Source organism: Lissotriton vulgaris, chromosome 4_1, assembly GCF_964263255.1.
Source record: "Lissotriton vulgaris chromosome 4_1, aLisVul1.2, whole genome shotgun sequence".
Lineage (NCBI taxonomy): Eukaryota > Metazoa > Chordata > Amphibia > Caudata > Salamandridae > Lissotriton > Lissotriton vulgaris.
In genome coordinates, this window is record NC_141691.1 from 1,394,871,625 (window position 1) to 1,394,889,300 (window position 17,676).

The 17,676-nt window shown below is 50.0% G+C and overlaps 1 protein-coding gene across 1 annotated transcript in view; it reads left to right on the top strand.

Annotated features, from left to right (window-relative positions):
• The first annotated feature begins 4,110 nt into the window (after positions 1-4,110).
• Positions 4,111-17,676, top strand: part of CABLES1 (Cdk5 and Abl enzyme substrate 1) — a 501,414-nt gene continuing 487,848 nt past the window's right edge. The window contains exon 1 of the mRNA XM_086965640.1: positions 4,111-4,840. Coding sequence (XP_086821766.1) covers positions 4,368-4,840 — 473 coding nt within the window. The 5' untranslated portion in view covers positions 4,111-4,367. The remainder of the gene's footprint in view (positions 4,841-17,676) is intronic.

A 17,676-nucleotide genomic window follows, 5' to 3' on the forward strand; every position in this document is an offset into this window, starting at 1 on the left:
TCTTGGGGATTCCTCTCCTCATTTTTTTTCACCAGGCATGCCTGGGCTTCCCAAAATGGAACCCAGGGCCTTCCATGTAATGTACCACTGGCGGCACACTTATTTAGTGTATCTTCACAGCACACTTTCTGTCCAGCACTGTTACCTCTATGCATTGTACCCTCCTTACATGTACGCATGCATTCGGTACACACACTCAGTCTGCATGCCATGTTCAGCACTGACACTGGTCTGTCTTTACCCAGGGTGTGTATTTACAAACACACATACTGCCAGTACACACACTTATCATGTGTGAGATGCACAACACTTCACTCTTCATTTATTGTACTTCATGCAAGTTTACATACATACATCACATGCTCTTATTCCGCATATACTGCCCAGCACTACATCTTTCAGGCCATGTACTGCTGTCAGGCATACATACACTCAGCACATGCACTACGCAGTCCTGCTTTACCCCAGTTCTGTACGCTTCCTGGGCACTGATACATCCAGCGCGGTGTCACTACTCCTGTGCTGTACAGCACTCTAAATGTATCTGATTAGGCTGAAGGTGAGTTAAGAACACAGCAGAAGAACTTTTAAAAAGGTGAGCAAGCTGCAGTTGAGGCTTCTCAGATAAGGCGGAGGAGCGTCGCCCTACTGCTTTTAAGCAGTGTCATTAAAGGAAAAATAAAATGATAACAAAGTTATCATTTTATTTTTGCCTTCTTGCAGCAGCTTTGCGGACAGGACGAGCGGTGCTGCTCTGCTGACAGATTCAGAAAAGGGGGTGGTGATGGACAGAGTATCTGAATTAAGCAGAACACTCCTACCCAGTCCAAAGATCAGGGTTTGATCCATCACCGTTTTTTAGCTCACTGCACCATCCCAGCTCAGAACCTGGCTACAAGCAAATTAGTCTGTCCCTGGCCCAGTGCATCATGGGAACAGGGCAGACCAAACTACCAAGCCAATTCTTATACTGGGAAGGAAACAAGCTTCCGGGGACCGGTTTCTGGCATTTCAGCCGTCTTCGGCCCGGCTTGCTTGAATCCTGATGGTGCAGTGAGCAAGGGACTCACATCTGAGTATACCCTTCCACACTTATGGTGGACAAAACGATTCAGAAAAGGGGGTGGTGATGGACAGAGTATCTGAATTAAGCAGAACACTCCTACCCAGTCCAAAGATCAGGGCTTGATCCATCACCGTTTTTTAGCTCACTGCACCATCCCAGCTCAGAACCTGGCTACATGCAAATTAGTCTGTCCCTGGCCCAGTGCATCATGGGAACAGGGCAGACCAAACTACCAAGCCAATTCTTATACTGGGAAGGAAACAAGCTTCCGGGGACCGGTTTCTGGCATTTCAGCCGTCTTCGGCCCGGCTTGCTTGAATCCTGATGGTGCAGTGAGCAAGGGACTCATATCTGAGTATACCCTTCCACGCTTACGGTGGACAAAACATTCAGAAAAGGGGGTGGTGATGGACAGAGTATCTGAATTAAGCAGAACACTCCTACCCAGTCCAAAGATCAGGGCTTGATCCATCACCGTTTTTTAGCTCACTGCACCATCCCAGCTCAGAACCTGGCTACATGCAAATTAGTCTGTCCCTGGCCCAGTGCATCATGGGAACAGGGCAGACCAAACTACCAAGCCAATTCTTATACTGGGGAGGAAACAAGCTTCAGAGGACCGGTTTCTGGCATTTCAGCCGTCTTCGGCCCGGCTTGCTTGAATCCTGATGGTGCAGTGAGCAAGGGACTCACATCTGAGTATACCCTTCCACGCTTATGGTGGACAAAACGATTCAGAAAAGGGGGTGGTGATGGATCAAGCCCTGATCTCTTGACTGGGTAAGAGTGGTCTGCTTTATTCAGACACTCTGTTCATCACCACCCCCCCCTTTTTTTAATCGTTTTTGGCCACCACAAGTGTGGCAGGGTATACTCAGACATGAGTCCCTTGCTCACTGCACCACCAGGATTCAAGCAAGTCGGGCCGACGACGGCTGAAATGCCAGAAACCGGTCCCCGGAAGCTTGTCTCCTTTCCGGTGAAGAATTGGCTTGGCAGTTTGGTCTGCCCTGTTCCCATGAGGCACTGGGTCAGACTAATTTGCATATAGCCAGGTTCTGAACTGGGGTGATGCAGTGAGCTAAATAACGGTGATGGATCAAGCCCTGATCTCTTGCCTGGGTAAGAGTGGTCTGCTTAATTCAGACACTCTGTTCATCACCACCCCCTTTTTTGAATCGCTCTGCTGACAGAGCAGGGGAGGAGTGGTTTGCATTCCCTCAGGTGCGCATGAATGTTTGGTGGCCCTCTGGGGCCAGCCAAACCTTCATGCACACTTTGCATGTTCTCCATGTAGGCTGAATTATAGCCTGCATGAAGAACATGCCCAGCCTCCCATTCTCTAGCTGAGCGCCGATCCACAGCACTCAGACCAGTGATTGGCTATCGGGAGATATCGGGAGACTGGGAGCAGGGTGCAGCCTGCTTCTTGCCCAGGAAGCGGGGAAGAGCACCGAGAGGAGGCGACGGCGGGCAGCAGACAAGTAAGCATGTATCTTTTTATTTAATTCCCTTCTCCCCCCTCGACCCGCCCCAGACCGCCTTCAAATACCAGCCAGGACTGGCGACAAGTAGGCTTAAAACTGTTGACACCGGGGAAAAGGTCCTGTTCACTCCAACAAATCCCTACACGTTATGCTGCCACCACTGTGCTTGTGCTGCATAACTCCTGGCGAAGGTGATAGACTTCAACTTTGGAGGCACCTCCTGGTCGAACAAGGCAGCAATCGCTGAGACAGGCCTATGTCATGTCACAAGCATGGTCTGTGTTTGCCTAGGACAAAAAAAGAAGCAGCATTAGGGATCCAGACAAGAGTAAATGGGGCACTCGGGGGAAGGGGGTACATGTCTTTACCATGCAGAGGACTTCACTCTCCCAACGCTTTATAATCTGTGTCCACGTTTACTGTAGTATGGTGTTGCCCATTTGTTTTTTAATCTTATGGGTCAGAGGAAGCTACTTTCCAGAGGTTAAATGGTAAGTAACCCTTGCACCATACTGTCACTGGACTATGTAGGCGATAAATCCGGATTAACTGCCTGAGGAGAGCACATATTTATTTATAAGATTTCTTCCCAGACGCTCCCCCTCCTTCACTGTTAGGCCAGAAAGGAGTTCGCGTGATCTTGTTTTGACTGCTACATCACCATCGTCGCTGCCTTTACCCCAATCCCTGCTGCCAAGTCAAACTGCTTCAGCACTCAGTGTGTGCCAGCGATGATGCAGAACTTCTGGCAGATGTGGGTCAGCAGAAGGGAGGCGGGGCCATGGCTGTCTGGGGGGGGGGGGGGGGGGGGGAGAGACTGCCGAGCGGACAGAACCTTCCACGGGCGCTCCCATCAGTCAGCAGAAATGGGTCACGGAACCTCAGCTGACAGTTGTACATGGCTCCAATAAAGTATCAGTTAATCTCAAGATCCTGTCTCACAAAAAGGATGTGATTTTCCTCATTTGGGCGGGAGGTCTGGTTCCCCCAACGTTGTAGTTTTCTGTTGTTTAGAGTTTCATTTTCTTTAATGAGCGGAACTCTCGTGTTTTGCTTCTCACTGGCAGACGCGCCCCTTTCGCTGCCCTCTACTGAGAACCAAACACCTTTTTGAGATTCACTTTTTAGTCACCAAATGCTAATAATTCTCTGGAGAAAATTCGCGCCACAGTCGACATGTTCATGCAGTTAAAGGTATATTGAACATTTGACTGTCCCTTCCGTGCCAGGGTGTACGTCGGTCGTCGGTTCCTACAGTAAATTTGTTCTCCTTCACACATTGCAATTGCATTGGCCTTTTAGGTGGGACGCTTGGCAGCAGGGAGCAAATCCCTGGATTGAACACCAAGATAGACTTGAAGACAACACGTCGGGAATGGTGTTTCTTCTGCTTTCCGAGTCCACGCTGGGCTGTGGGGTGGCTTGTTTTGTTACACGGTCGGGTTTCACTTCCCACACGTGACGCTGTTGTTTTACTCCTGGCACTTGGCAGCTCTGGAGCAGGGGGTGTGTCTGCGCCTAGAAGTCGCCTCCCGAGGGAGGGGTGCGGAGGGGGGCTGTGGACCCGCACACGCCGCGGTGATTCGGGAGCTGCACGGCTCGCGCCCCTGGCACAGGCCAGCCGCGCGTGCGGGGAGGCGGGGAGCCGAGAGAGAGGGAGGGCCTGGCGTCGTCGTCGCCGCCTCCCCCCTGTACACACACGGGCCGAGCACGCTGCCCGGGCTCCTGCGCTGTTTATCTGCTGGTGCCCGCTCCGCGGCGGGCATGGACGGGCGCTGCCAGTAGCTTTCCCCCCGCACGGGTTGCTCCGGAGTATGGCGGCCGCCATGGGCGGTGGTGCCCGGCTCCAGCACCACCGCAGCCTGGACTCCCCGCCGTCGCAGCCCCCGAGGCGGCGCGGCATGGACCCCCGCCGCAGGCAGGCTGCGCTCTCCTTCCTCAGCAACATCTCTCTGGACGGGCGGCCCCCGCGGGACGACGACGAGGAGGAGGCGCGCGCCCCGCCGCCCGCGGCCCCCTCACCGCCGCCGCCCGCGCCCCCCGAGAGCGCCCCGCCGGAGCTCGAGGAGAAGGACGCCTTCGCCAGCTGCCTGCCCGCGCTGCAGGCTGTGGTGGCGACGCCGCTGGCCGCCGCGGGCACCCGGGGCCGCATCAACTCCTTCACCCCGGGCATGCCGCTGGCCGCCACCGTGCCCTTCTGCAGGCAGCAGTCGGCGGGACCCCTGGCCTGCTGGAGCCCGGAGCAGCTGGTGGGGAACGTCGCCCTGGAGCTGCAGCAGCGGTCCCGGTGAGTTGCGCACCTCCACCCCCTGGTTATGCCCCGCTGACCCTCATATCCGTGCAGAACTCTTCCTGTGCATAGGTATTATTTCAGCAAGAGAGGTGGTTTAGACGCCTGTCCTGCCAGCCGAGCAGGGAGGGGCGTGAAAGAAAACTGCCCAGGGTTATCGGGCAAAGTCACCCCTTTGAACCAGCCCTTCTCTCAGGCATAGAGTGCAGTGATAACGGGCTTTGAGGCTTACTTCATTCAACACACTATCTGCTGAGCGTCACTCGAGTGGGAGGCCCACCTCCTTACTTTCACCGTCCCATTACCCATACGCCGATATCCAATTACTCAGCCTCCTGAAATCTTCTGAATGGCTGTCACTCTGGTCACCATGTTGACTTTCTCGTGGTTTTGGAAAATATTTCGTGATTTGATGTTGCGTGTCTATAGTGAGAAGCTGTCACTTCTAAGTGATATGCTTTTTGGGGATAGAAACTGGGCGTACTTGTGGCACCCTCCCAGCAATTTTTGGGGCATATCAGCGGACCTACGTGTTTATTAGGCACATCACCATCAGCAACCACAAGTTGTCGTTTGGTGGCAGCGTCAGCTTTAGTATACTGTGGATACTATTTTATAAATTGCGATTGTTCCTTAGCGAGGAATCGTCTATCCTGGAGTGGCTGCGAGAGATTTGCTCTCCTCTGCCTCTCGCATAGTGTGGGTGGAGAACTTGGTCCTCCAGTTCTATAATAATGCCATTACGGACTGCAATGACGTAATCGGAAGGCATGCAGATATGCAGCGTAGCAGAGGGGTTCTGTAAGCCCTGCTACTGCTATAATGTTGGGTAGTTCTAATTCTCTAGGTGCCCGTACATCACCATGTCTACATACCAGTGAGGAATGCCGTAATTTGTGTCGCACGTTTCTTCGTCTACCCATCCGTACCGCAATGCATAATAAATAGCTCATGGAAAATGTAGGTGGCACAATCCATTGACATTGCGAGTATTCCACTGTTTGATTCCCACCTTTTGATACCGATACTTAAGCACCGCCCATATAAATTAGCAACATCCATTAATACGTGTTCATGGCTGCGCCCCTCAGTGGCGTTAATTTTATGAGCCTGAGAAGGATGAAAAGCTCTGTGCTGGCTTCAACATGAGTTGAAAGCAGTGACCTTCGCATTGCCTAGATATATCGGCAGTAGGAACGATAATACCCCAGAGGTGTCTTAATGGTTATATCTGAAGGCCCAATACATCAAGTGGTAATATAGCTGAGAGGGTTAGGACACTTGCCGAAGAGTTGTTTATTCAGCAGGTGTCAACTTTCATTCATAGTAAAATAGCTCTGCTGCAATGTGCTCTGTTCAATCTGCTGGGTAGAGGTTTGAATCCTTGAAGGTTGCTCAGTGGGTTGTTGCAGAGATTCGGGTGTAACCTGCAGGTCACAAATTCGAATGCTGGGAAGTTTGCTCAGTTAAGTGTGCAGATGCTGCCAAGAGCTGAATGTAAAGCTGGTGGCATAAGCTTGACACCCCAGAAAACTAGCTCTAGCTTTCAGTCTTCTAAGGCCTTGATTATGAGTTATGGGTAGTGGTAATTACTGCAGGCTAGGCCAGGGCAAATAGCACATGATTTTCCAACTTGTCTGATCATAACATAACATAATATAACATAACATGTGCATTTGTAAAGTGCACGTTCACCCCCAAAGTGGCATCCTGGTGTTGATTAACAGATGTTTATTGTTACCCAACTCCATGTTAGCCAACTCAATGATCACTAGTTCAAAACAGCACAAGGGCAGGGGTGGCCCCTCCATTTGAGCGGAGGAGCGTTGCCCTACCTGCTGCGAGCGCAGAATGTGCACACAAATAAGTAAAACAGCATGTCAAAGCCATTTACTTAAACGCCGCAGTGCAAGCGCAGGGGACGGGGTTGAATCCTGCAATACGATTACAGCTGCCCCTGCAGTGCGCGTGTCGGGTTGGCCGGCTCAATGTTAAGGTCAGCACGACATGTGCAGTGCGCATGCAGGGATTGCTGGCATTGGCCCACAGCTTTAAAATGAGTACTGTTAGCCTACTTCCACCAATCTTGGAGCTGCGTTCGGCATGAGAGCAGGTCCAGGATTGGTTTTATTGGAGTCCACTGAGCAGGAAGGAAGCACTTCCCATTGCTGCTCGTAGACGCCGATTTGGGATAAAGGTGCTCACCAGAGGAGCAGTATATTGGGAGTTTGGCGCCGTAGTGCCCTACCATATTTTTATAGTTGTAGCCGCGACTGCATGAGGGATTTATTGTAGCCGCGACTGCATGAGGGATTTTTTTGCATACGCTAAATACTGCATGTCTGTGGTCCACTTGCACCATTTAGTGCATGTTATTTACTGCATGTGATATTAAGACCTGTGGTAAGTAGAACCTAGTTTACAATTATGAGAACACTGGAAAATACTTTAAAGTACTAATTTAAAATTTGAGGTGTGCCAAATTTGTGTAATTTGATTTTGAGTAGTTACACAAAATTATGGCATAATTACATGTAATTTCCTTTAAATGAAAATCTTTCATTTCGCACTACAGTTTAGCGCAAATGCATCCTCGTGCCAACTTTGACGCAAAGACGTAATTCTCTTCAAAAAGTGCAAAAAATAAAAACAAAAGCATTGTTCACAATAGCTTCTTGCATTCTGCGTTTGCAGTCAATTTTGACAATGAATGATGCAGTTGGTGTAATTTTTTTTTACCACAAAAGGTGAATAATTACAAAAAGTGACATAATGATCTCATTTCGAGGATTTTGCATAACATGAAATTCTCGAAATTACGCCAGTGTAATTTAAATTTCAACCAGGCCTACTTAAAATACTCTAGTCTAAAGCAGGTGATAAAAGTTCCTGAAAGTGCACGGAATGAGAGAAAAGCTGAAAAACAATATAATAAAATTTGTGACACAACAATGCACAAAAGCACAGAACATGCACTGTTTGAGCTGAAAAAAACAAAATTCCACACCTACCCACAGGGCCAGACCTAAATGAAAAGCTATGCAAAGATAGAGCACTCACAATTTGATTGCCGCAGCTCACACTTCATTCTGCAGTACACAACCATGGAAGCAGAACAGCTAGGTCACTATATCATGCTATGCCACGTCATAATATGCTGATGCATCAACTTCAATGTACTTTGTTGCTTGTTGAATGGCAGACAAATCAAACCTTCATATATACATGTATGTGGCAGCACATACATGTATGCATGTGAATATGTGTAACGAATTACATTGGTCACTCTTCAAAATGATGGCAGTGATTCTCAGCCATGCTAACATTTTAACAACCACATGGACTTTCATTGTAACTCTCATGTCTTTGACCTTGGACTCCTCTGACCTTAGTACCTTCACTCATGTCATGCATTCTAGACATGTAGATGATCATCATTTTTTCTTCCCACAGCTTCAGGTAGAACTGTGGTGGACAGCTACCACCAGTTGCCATGCTTTTAGGCTTGTGCTTGGCCTCTCGCTTTCATACATAGAATTTAAGTGTTTGGAGTGTGTTATTCGCATTCTCAACATCACAAGGATGTTGGCACGGCATTGATTGTGTTTATCTCATTCTACAGACATGTTCTTGTTTTCGGTGGGAGTTTTCTGCTTGAGATGTCACATTAGACAGTCATGGTGTCTTACCACCTCCTTAGCAAGGATCTCCATTTGAGGATCCGTAAACCTCTATTTCCTTAACCTGAAAGTAGAGTTTGTCATGTTTCTGCTAGTGATGACTGGGTGATCTCTGAGGATGCCAATGGATTCTGTTTGTCTTGTTTTAAAGTGCTTTGGCCACACAAATTGACTGCTTGCACACACCCACAGAGGAAAGAGGTGTTGGTGTGCTTTGGGGTGTCCTGAAGACCTCCTGTGTGCTGATCTGTCTGTTTTTGCTCCTCAGGGATTCATTTTCTCACTCCAGAAACTTTCTAATCTTCTGCCCATCTGTTATTTACCGGGTGCAGTATTTTCCACACCTGGTAAATAGCACACATTTGGTATTTAACACATTGAGTAAATACCTATTCCACAGGACATGGTACATACATACATATATATATACATACATACATACATACATACATACATACATATAGCGCTCACTATTTACCAAACCTGTAGAAACTGTATTTACGGAATGGGCAAGTATTGTGTTTCTTTTTATCCACTATGCTCATAATCGAAGCCTAAGCTTGATAGAACGACAGCCACTAAGATGGGTGTGAACACCAATTAAGCACTCATAAACAATTAAGTCTCTGTTGTGTGCTACATGAATTGATATTATTAGTATTAGGCATGTGAACCTACAGTACTTTACATATATTGTGCACTCTTCTGCTCCACTAACATGAAGTGTTGAAGTGAGTTGGGTGATGCATAGGACTTTTATGCTGAGCTCTCCACTCTCCTTTCACAGGCATGTTCTTGTTTTCCCTTGGATCTTCTGCATGATATTGCGCATTACTTTCATGGTGTCGTACAACCTCCCTGGGAAGGATCTCCGGCTCAGGATCACAAACTTTTATTCTTCCTTACATTGATGTCAGTCACACTGGTTTCATGGCAGGGCATTTAACTATGCAAAATTCAATTTAGAAAGGGTGGCAAGTGATTGTCAGCTGAGAGGGCTCTGACCCTCTCCCTTTTCTCACACAATAAGTTAGCCTTCTTATTTCTTGCCTTCACTCTCAAGCCTGTTGTTTTTTTTAACGGTTTGGTTTGACAGCACAGCTTTCGCCAGACAAGTATGTGATCATCAGTGAAGAGGGGATTTAGCTCCGCCCACACGTTGGGGGCAAGGATTACATGTTTTGATTGGGTGGAAGTTGTGTGCTTCCACAAAAAAGGTGCTTGACCTCTAGAAGCTGTGATTATTTTGTTTATTTATGCAGCTAATTAAACTTGACAGCACAGCTTTCGCCAGACAAGTATGTGATCATCAGTGAAGTGGGGATTTAGCTCCGCCCACACGTTGGGGGCAAGGATTACATGTTTTGATTGGGTGGAAGTTGTGTGCTTCCACTAAAAAGGTGCTTGACCTCTAGAAGCTGTGATTATTTTGTTTATTTATGTAGCTAATTAAACTTGACCTTCCAGGGGCACACACATGACAATGGAATGCTATTAAAGTGTCTTAGATAACTAGATAATTTATCTAGCAGCGGCACAGATGGGAGGAGGCCCGTCATTACATGGATTTTTTAGTCTGGCTTTACAATGCAACCGTCACATGACCTTTTAACTTATACCAATATGATTATTCAGTTTTTTGCTTCCACACAAATACATATCTATTACCATGGTATTTACTTGTAATGCTTCACATTACAGTATATCATTCCTTTAAAGCCAGTCCTATTGGCATTGGCAATGTTTATTTTCCTAGGCTATGGGACTGAATGGGTTTCCAAACCCATTTGTTTTTACTGCCGGATGTGGGCACCTGCTGGACCTTGCCCGCTTAATGCCATTTACTTATGCATAAATACAAGCTCTAAGTTAGTTTGTTTTTAAAAAGGGCATGTAGACCTAGGCTATACCTCTGCTCATGCACTGGTTCGTTTTCTTGAATGCGAAAACAACAATTGATGGACAGAATGCAGAACAATGTCATACATTCACCCCAGTACAAAGATCTGGGCCTAAATCCATCGTTTTTTTGCACTCCACACCACCCCAGTTCAGACATGGCCATATGCAAATCAGCCTTGACCCTGTGCCTCATGGGAACAGTCCAGCCCGAACAGCCAAGCCATGTCTTTCCTGGACCAGAATCAAGCATCCTAGGACCGGTTTCAAGCTATCAGCCGTCTTCAGCCAGGATAGCTGGACTCCAGTGGTGTGGAGAGCATGAGACTCACGTCTGAGCATACCCATCCCACTCGGGGTGACAAATGCGCTGGAGTGCTGCAGAATTTTAATGAGACATCCAAGCATGTCAAAGTGTGATCATGCCATGACCCTGCTGCACCAGTTTTGTCGGACCACTGTATCTCCTGCCAGTGAGCAACGCCTGCACCCTCGGCTAGTGCACGGCTCATGTCCGTCCACCTGAATACATGCTAGGTTTTCTCCCTCAGGAAGATGGACAAAATCGTTAGCAGTCTAGGCTTGCACACCGAGCAATGTCTTCTGGATGTGATGGGAGGAGCCCAGGGCTTTAAGTGGTCCGGGTCTGTCAAGGGTCTGAGCACCGGCGGTTATTTTCAGGGGGCTTCAAAACAGGTCTCTATCGGGCTCTTTTGTCGGGGCTCGCAGAGGTAGTCCGTTTCCCTTTTTTTTTTTCTTGCACCAAATTTATTTTGCTCCAGCTTGAATTGCCGGGCTAGATCATGAGGCCGCTGACCTTGGTGCACACTATAGATCCTTTCATGCAGATTTATATCATATGATGCAGGACTGTGGGGAAGTATCACAGTTTAGGACAGAATGTCCTCTCTTTAATTAATTTTCAGGCACCTATCTCAGAGTCATTCTGAGTAAAGCTTTGTTTGTTGGGTAAGTTACCTGGAACTAAGGATAATAAAAAGAACCTTGTAATTTCATAGATTTAGCACCTTATTTTTGGTAAGTGTAAGATTGCGATCCTGCAACCAGCCTCCAAGCACACACAGCCGCACCCGAGTACTTCACAGGCCTTTAAAAGACCATTTGCTTGTTAACGAGGCTTTGTTGTTTTTCACCCCTTTGTAGAGCCCCTGCAGCACCACTCTGCCTATTGCTTGAAGAATTAGCCCCCCCTCCTCGAAATTTGGCTCTACTTACGCCTCTGGGGAGGGTGTATGGCATTATCCATACAGATCTTTATTTAGACCACGCCCCTACTTGGATAAGCCGCACCCCTTTAAGAGGTTAGCTCCACCCCTTTTAGAGCACCCCCAGTTTTTTTCCCACTTAAAGCCCTGGAGGAGCCCCCCCTTTATTTGTGGTGTCAGCAGCCCAAGCTGTACACCCTCGCTTTGGGTGTTTCCCTGCTCCAACCACGTCTGTGGAGGTGATGGCAGTAATGCTGACAGAAGGGCCCTCATCAAATGTGAGCTCTGTGCATGATAGACAAAAGCAAAACTGCCATGATTCACATGCAGTGACAGCAGTAGTCATTGACGTCAAGAGCTGCTTTAATGACAAAGGCTGTCAGCGAGTATGAGCTAGAGGCAGTATCAACAGTATTCCAAGGCACCAGCATGACCCTGGATATATCATCAACAGGAGTTACAGCTTTGACATCCAGACACAAACAGAGTGACAGCAGCAGGATTTTGAGAATAGGGCGGAAGCATTACTGACATCATGTCAAGTGAAAATAGGAGGGAAAGACTGTGATGGCAAGTACACTAACATTGAGTGACACTTAGGAGAGAGCTGTTTTAGGAAACAATAGTTCTGGTGTGCCCTAAAGATCCATTCAGAAGTGACCCTGTGGGGGGCACTATGATTGAGAGTAGGAAGTTAATTCTTAGAAGGAGCGGTAAGTAATATAAGGAGGGACATGTAGGCCAGTATATGACAGGTGTTTATTCCAAAACAATAATATTCAGGTGCTCACACAATAAGTGACAATAAGCGTGATGTGAAAAATGTCGGCGTTTCAAATTCAATTACTTAATGAAAACCTGGAGATGAAGGGCGGAACGTGTCCTGCTGCTGCTGTAGCCTGCGCTGAGCACTCATTAAGTGCCCTGGATGCTCTTAACCCCTTCGACGCTAATGACAAAGCCAGCTCGTCATGGGCGTTACCTGCGCTGCGCGGATGACGAGCTGGCTTTGTCACGTTACGCGGGATTTTTGAAAATGCCGCGCATAGCGGGAAAAGCCGCCGCAGCGATGCGGTTAAAATAAATATTCGGCCCTGAACGATGCCTTACAGAGGCCAGCTGCTATTCCTGAATTGATTCTGCACAACAGTCTCCCACGCTCAAATACAGAGGAGCGTAGCGTTTCACTGGCGCTTACAACCCCGGATGCTAAATTAACAGCATTCAAGCCCAATTCAGCGTGCTCACCTATGTTTGTCCTGAAGATGAACTCAAATAATTGAGTTAAAAACGCCGTCGACCCCCTACAACATGAACTCCTTTTACTCTGTAAAAATCTTTTTTTTTTTTTTTGATAATCAACTTTATTGGATTTACAACAACAGGAAGAATTCATTGGTTGCAGTTCAGTAATCATTGGGAAAAACATGGCAGGACCGACTGCCGACAATGAGAGGGGAGGTCCATCAGGGTATAACACAGCAGTCCATACATTAATTACAGTGAGACTTGGAATTAAAGGGAAGGCAGATCATTATGGTGGCATCATATTAAACCATTTACCCCACACTTTGCCGAACAGGTCAGGACATCCCCGGGCTTCGAATAGGGCTTCCTCCTGGATCCCACACCAGTCCACTCCCCTCCTCCTCTATCTCTGCACAGTAGGCACCTTGGCTTGGGACCAATGCGCTGCTATGTCTCTTTTGGCCACCGCCACAGCTGTCCCCAAAAGGCGCTTGTCCGCCCTAGAGCCATCCAAGCCATGAAACACCCCTAACAACATACGCATTGGATCATGGGGGACCTCCCACACCAGGGCCTCTGTAAGCTCAAGCTCCACCCCCCACCAAAACGGCACCAGCCAGCACCATACCATGTGATAACATTCGGCAGGGGCAAAGGCACATTGTGCGCATGCTGGGGAGGGTTTCAACCAGGCCTGAAATAAACGTGTCGGGTGAGGTATGCCGCATGTAGGTAGTACAGTTGGACCAGGAGCAACTTGGAGGATGTGGTCAGGGTTTTGGGTACCATGAGGGCATCCCTCCAATCCGCCTCCTCTAGGGGGCCCATCCATCCCTCCCACCTAGCCCTGAGCCGATCTAGGGAGGCAGGACCATTGTTTACCAGGGACCGGTATATGCAGGACACACCCCCGTCCTAAGTTCCCCATCATCACCTGAGCCTCCAACGGGCTAAACTCTGGAAGGGAGACAGGAGGGGAGACATGCGTATAAAGGGCGTGTTTAAGTTGCAGGTATCTATAGAGTTGGGAGTGAGGAAGGGCGTGGCGCTGCTGCAGGTCTGCAAATGAGCGGATGTGGTCCCCCACCCAAAAATCTCCGAGTTCTGAAATGCCAATGAGGTCCCACCGACGGAACCCCTGCAGGGACGAGACCTCCTGGATCCAGGACCCATGCCAAAGTGGCGTTTGACAAGTGAGTTTCCCGTCCCACCCCACGTGACGTAGGGCCGTGCGCCAGCCCAGAAACACCGTCCTGGTGACCGGGGTCATAGGCCGTGGCACTGGGCCACCGTACAAAAGCGCCTGGACCTGCGTGAAGTCCGCCATACTAAGTTCCACGCGATAGGCAGGGTCGGACCAGCCGCCTGCATACCAGTCGTGGATGACGATGAGTTTCGTAGCCAGATAGTAGAGGTGGAGATTGGTCACCCCCATACCCCCGTCAAAGGGGGGAATACAACAGTGTGCCAGGGATAAGCGAGGCCTCCCGCCCCTCCCCCAGAGAAACCGGGTGAGGGCGCCGTCAAGCTCGTGAAACCAACTACCCGGGAGATGGATAGTAATGTTCTGCAATATGTAAAGGAAAATGGGGAGGACCATCATTTTGAACAGCGCACTTCTGCCCAGGGGGTTTAGGGTAAGGGTATGCCATCTCTTGAGATCCGCCTTCATCCTGACGAACAAAGGCGTAACATTCAAGGCCCACTTGAGCTCAGGTAGAAGAGCTACTCAGACGCCAAGGTATTTGACCGAATATCTCCTAAGGGGGATATCCGATTGCTACTCATAGCATTCTCTGGAGGGATGCAGTGGGACCAGAGTGGACTTTGCCGCATTGAGGAGAAGCCCCGAGACCCGCTCGAAATCGGAAAGAACCTCCAGGCACCTGGGGACAGAGTTATTCGGGTCCGCCAAATATAGCAGTACGTCGTCTGCATATAGGGCTATCTTGTCCACTTGGCTCGAGTCCCAGGCTCCACCTCGGATAAGTGGGTCCTGTCGTATGAGTGCCGCCAGGGGCTCCATCGCTAGTACGAACAAGAGTGGTGAGAGGGAACACCCCTGACGCGTGCCCCTCCGGATCGGGAAGGCCTCGGAGAGCTCTCCGTTAATGAGTACACGGGCTCGAGGATTGGTGTAGAGAGCTTTAATCAGATGGCAGAACGAGGGACCAAATACCATCCTGTCCAGCACATCTAGCAGGTATTCCCAACTCACCGTATCGAATGCCTTCTCCAAATCTATAAAAAGCAGGGCTAGGTACAAGGTTAGCCGACCACGGTGGGCCAACGCCAAATGGAGACGACGGATGCGGTGGCGAGTGCCCCTAGCCGGCATGAACCCGCACTGGGTGGGGTGGACCAGGTCCTGCAGGAAGGGTCAGAGTCTTTGAGCCAGGACAGTAGCGAAGAGCTTGATCTCCGTGTTGATCAATGAGATCGGGCGGTAGTCTGCACAACTCAAGGAGGGCGGCTGCGTTTTCGGAATAACCACTATCGTGGCGACATTCGACTCAGGAGGGAATGCTCCTGTCTCCGCCACATGACGGTAGAGGTCCAGCAACTGGGGGGCCAAAATATCCCAGAAGGCCGCATAGTACTCCGGAGGGTACCCTTCGGGACCAGGCGTTTTACCAGGGTGTAAGAGCGAGATGGCATCCTGGATTTCCTCCAGGGTAAAGGGGCGGTCCAGAGCCTCTGCAGTCTCCTGAGGTAGACAAGGCAATCGGGTGCCAGTCCCTTCTAGCAAAGCAGCCAAAGGAGCGCCCGGGGAACGATCAGTGTAGAGGTTCACGTGGAAGGTAGCAAAAGTGTGCGTGAAGGCCGCGGACGTCACTTGGAAGGCCCTAGTGTGTGAACGGACCTTGGGAATAATACGGTTGGCTTTGAGGTAGGACACAAGGTTATGGAGGAGCTTACAGTTCTTATCCCCCCCACCCATAGACGCCAGCAACCGATGAGCGCCAACGCATCTTGGCTGGTTCCAACGAGATCTGGCGGATCTCTTCGCAAATTGCTGCCAGTTGCCGGGAGGAATCCCCTTGATCGCCAGGGAGTTGAGCAGCTTCTAGCTGCGCCGCCCGGAATTCCAGCCGTGCAAGCTGGGCCGTCTGCTCCAATAGCTTCGCGTGGACCAATCCTCTGGCCACTCCCCAGACCACGGCCTTACCAGCCTCCCGCAGTGTCCCCGGCGAGGGAACCGAGCCTGCATTGGTGGAGAAGTAGTCACTTAGTTCCTGACCAAGTGACTCCATGAACTCCGTGTCCTGCAAGAACCAGGCGTTCAGTCACCAAACAGTTTGTGGACCCGTCGGAGGAGACCCTTGCCGAAGGGAGATAGGAGAGTGATCTGAGATCCCCCTGGGCAGTATTGCAGCATCAGAAACCAGCTGGCAGTCTGTGGCCGACTTCAGGAAAATGTCAATGCGGGAGTGAGTATGGTAGGCTGCTGACGTGCGGGTGTACTGGTCCCCACGGGGGTTCCAAACCTGCCACACGTCGCAGAGACCCAGGGCAGAGGACTAGCTCGATATGATCCTAGCGGAGGTGACACGGGCCTCGGATGGGGTCCCCGTTGTATCACTCAGGGGCTGCAGAACGGCGTTGAAATCCCCCCCAACCACCGTAAGACCCTGCGGGAGGGAGGAGACTACTTGTGTAAGATGGCGAAGTCTTAGAGACAGGAGTGCCGGGGGAATTTAAAGGCTGAGGAGGCTCAAGGGGTGCCCTTCTATGGTACCCAAGACTACCACATAACGGCCCTGTACGTCCGTCTTGGCTGTAGCCAGGGTAAAGGGGAGACCCTTCCTTAGTAAAATAGCCACCCCCGAGAGCATCATGTGAAGCCGGAATGACAGACCCTATTGAATCCGTACCGGGCTAGGAAGTTGCATTGTGTACCTAAGAGGTGCGTCTCTTAGAGGCAAAGAATATCTGCTGCGTGGAGGTGAGCAGCGCGGAGGACAGCCGTACGCTTGATGCGGTCCAAGAGGCCATTAACATTCCAGGAAAGGATATGGATAAGTCTAGTGAGGGTGTGCGTCATCGAAGGAAATGGACCAGGGAGGGACAGATATTTACGTGGGCCCACGCCCTACCGGAGGAGGGTACCCACCCAAATGCAGGCTCGGAAACGGGGGGCCCACGGAAAGTGGTGCTCTGCTTGTCAACTGTGAAAGCCGGGGAAGGAGGAAGCACGACTGCCGACAGTTGCCCCTGATGGTGGCCAAAAATAACAAACTAGTGGGAAATGTGATCTGCGTGTCAGCTGTGGACCTATCGGCGAGACATAGTTACCAAGGAGAACTGCAACCAGCGGCCCGTAGGCGACTAAACAAAACAAACTGTCGAGGAACAACTGTCCCCCGTCCCTCCCTCCCCTCCCAACTCCCCCCACCCTACATTTCTGAAGTTGAAGAATCTGTCGCCCCAAAACCCCAACAACTAACTTCCCCACCAAGAGGTGATTCGCTACTCTAAAACGATTAGCAACAGTCAACCAGGAGCATGGCTCAGGAGGACCCCCCTCCCTCCATGTAGACAGATGCATGCCCACAGTAGCTAACATGAAATGGATAACAAGAAGTTACAGAGTGGTATAGCGGCAGGATGGCAACGAAAAGGTTAACCCTGGCCGGAACATCCAGAAGAGCCAGCGAGGAGCCCCGTCCGTAGGCCTGGGACAGTCTGCTACAGCAGGCCGCGAAGGGTGGAGTGGCGGTAGGCAACCCTCTAAACGGATCACACCCCCTCCTCTCCACCAGAGCCACGGATCACGGGG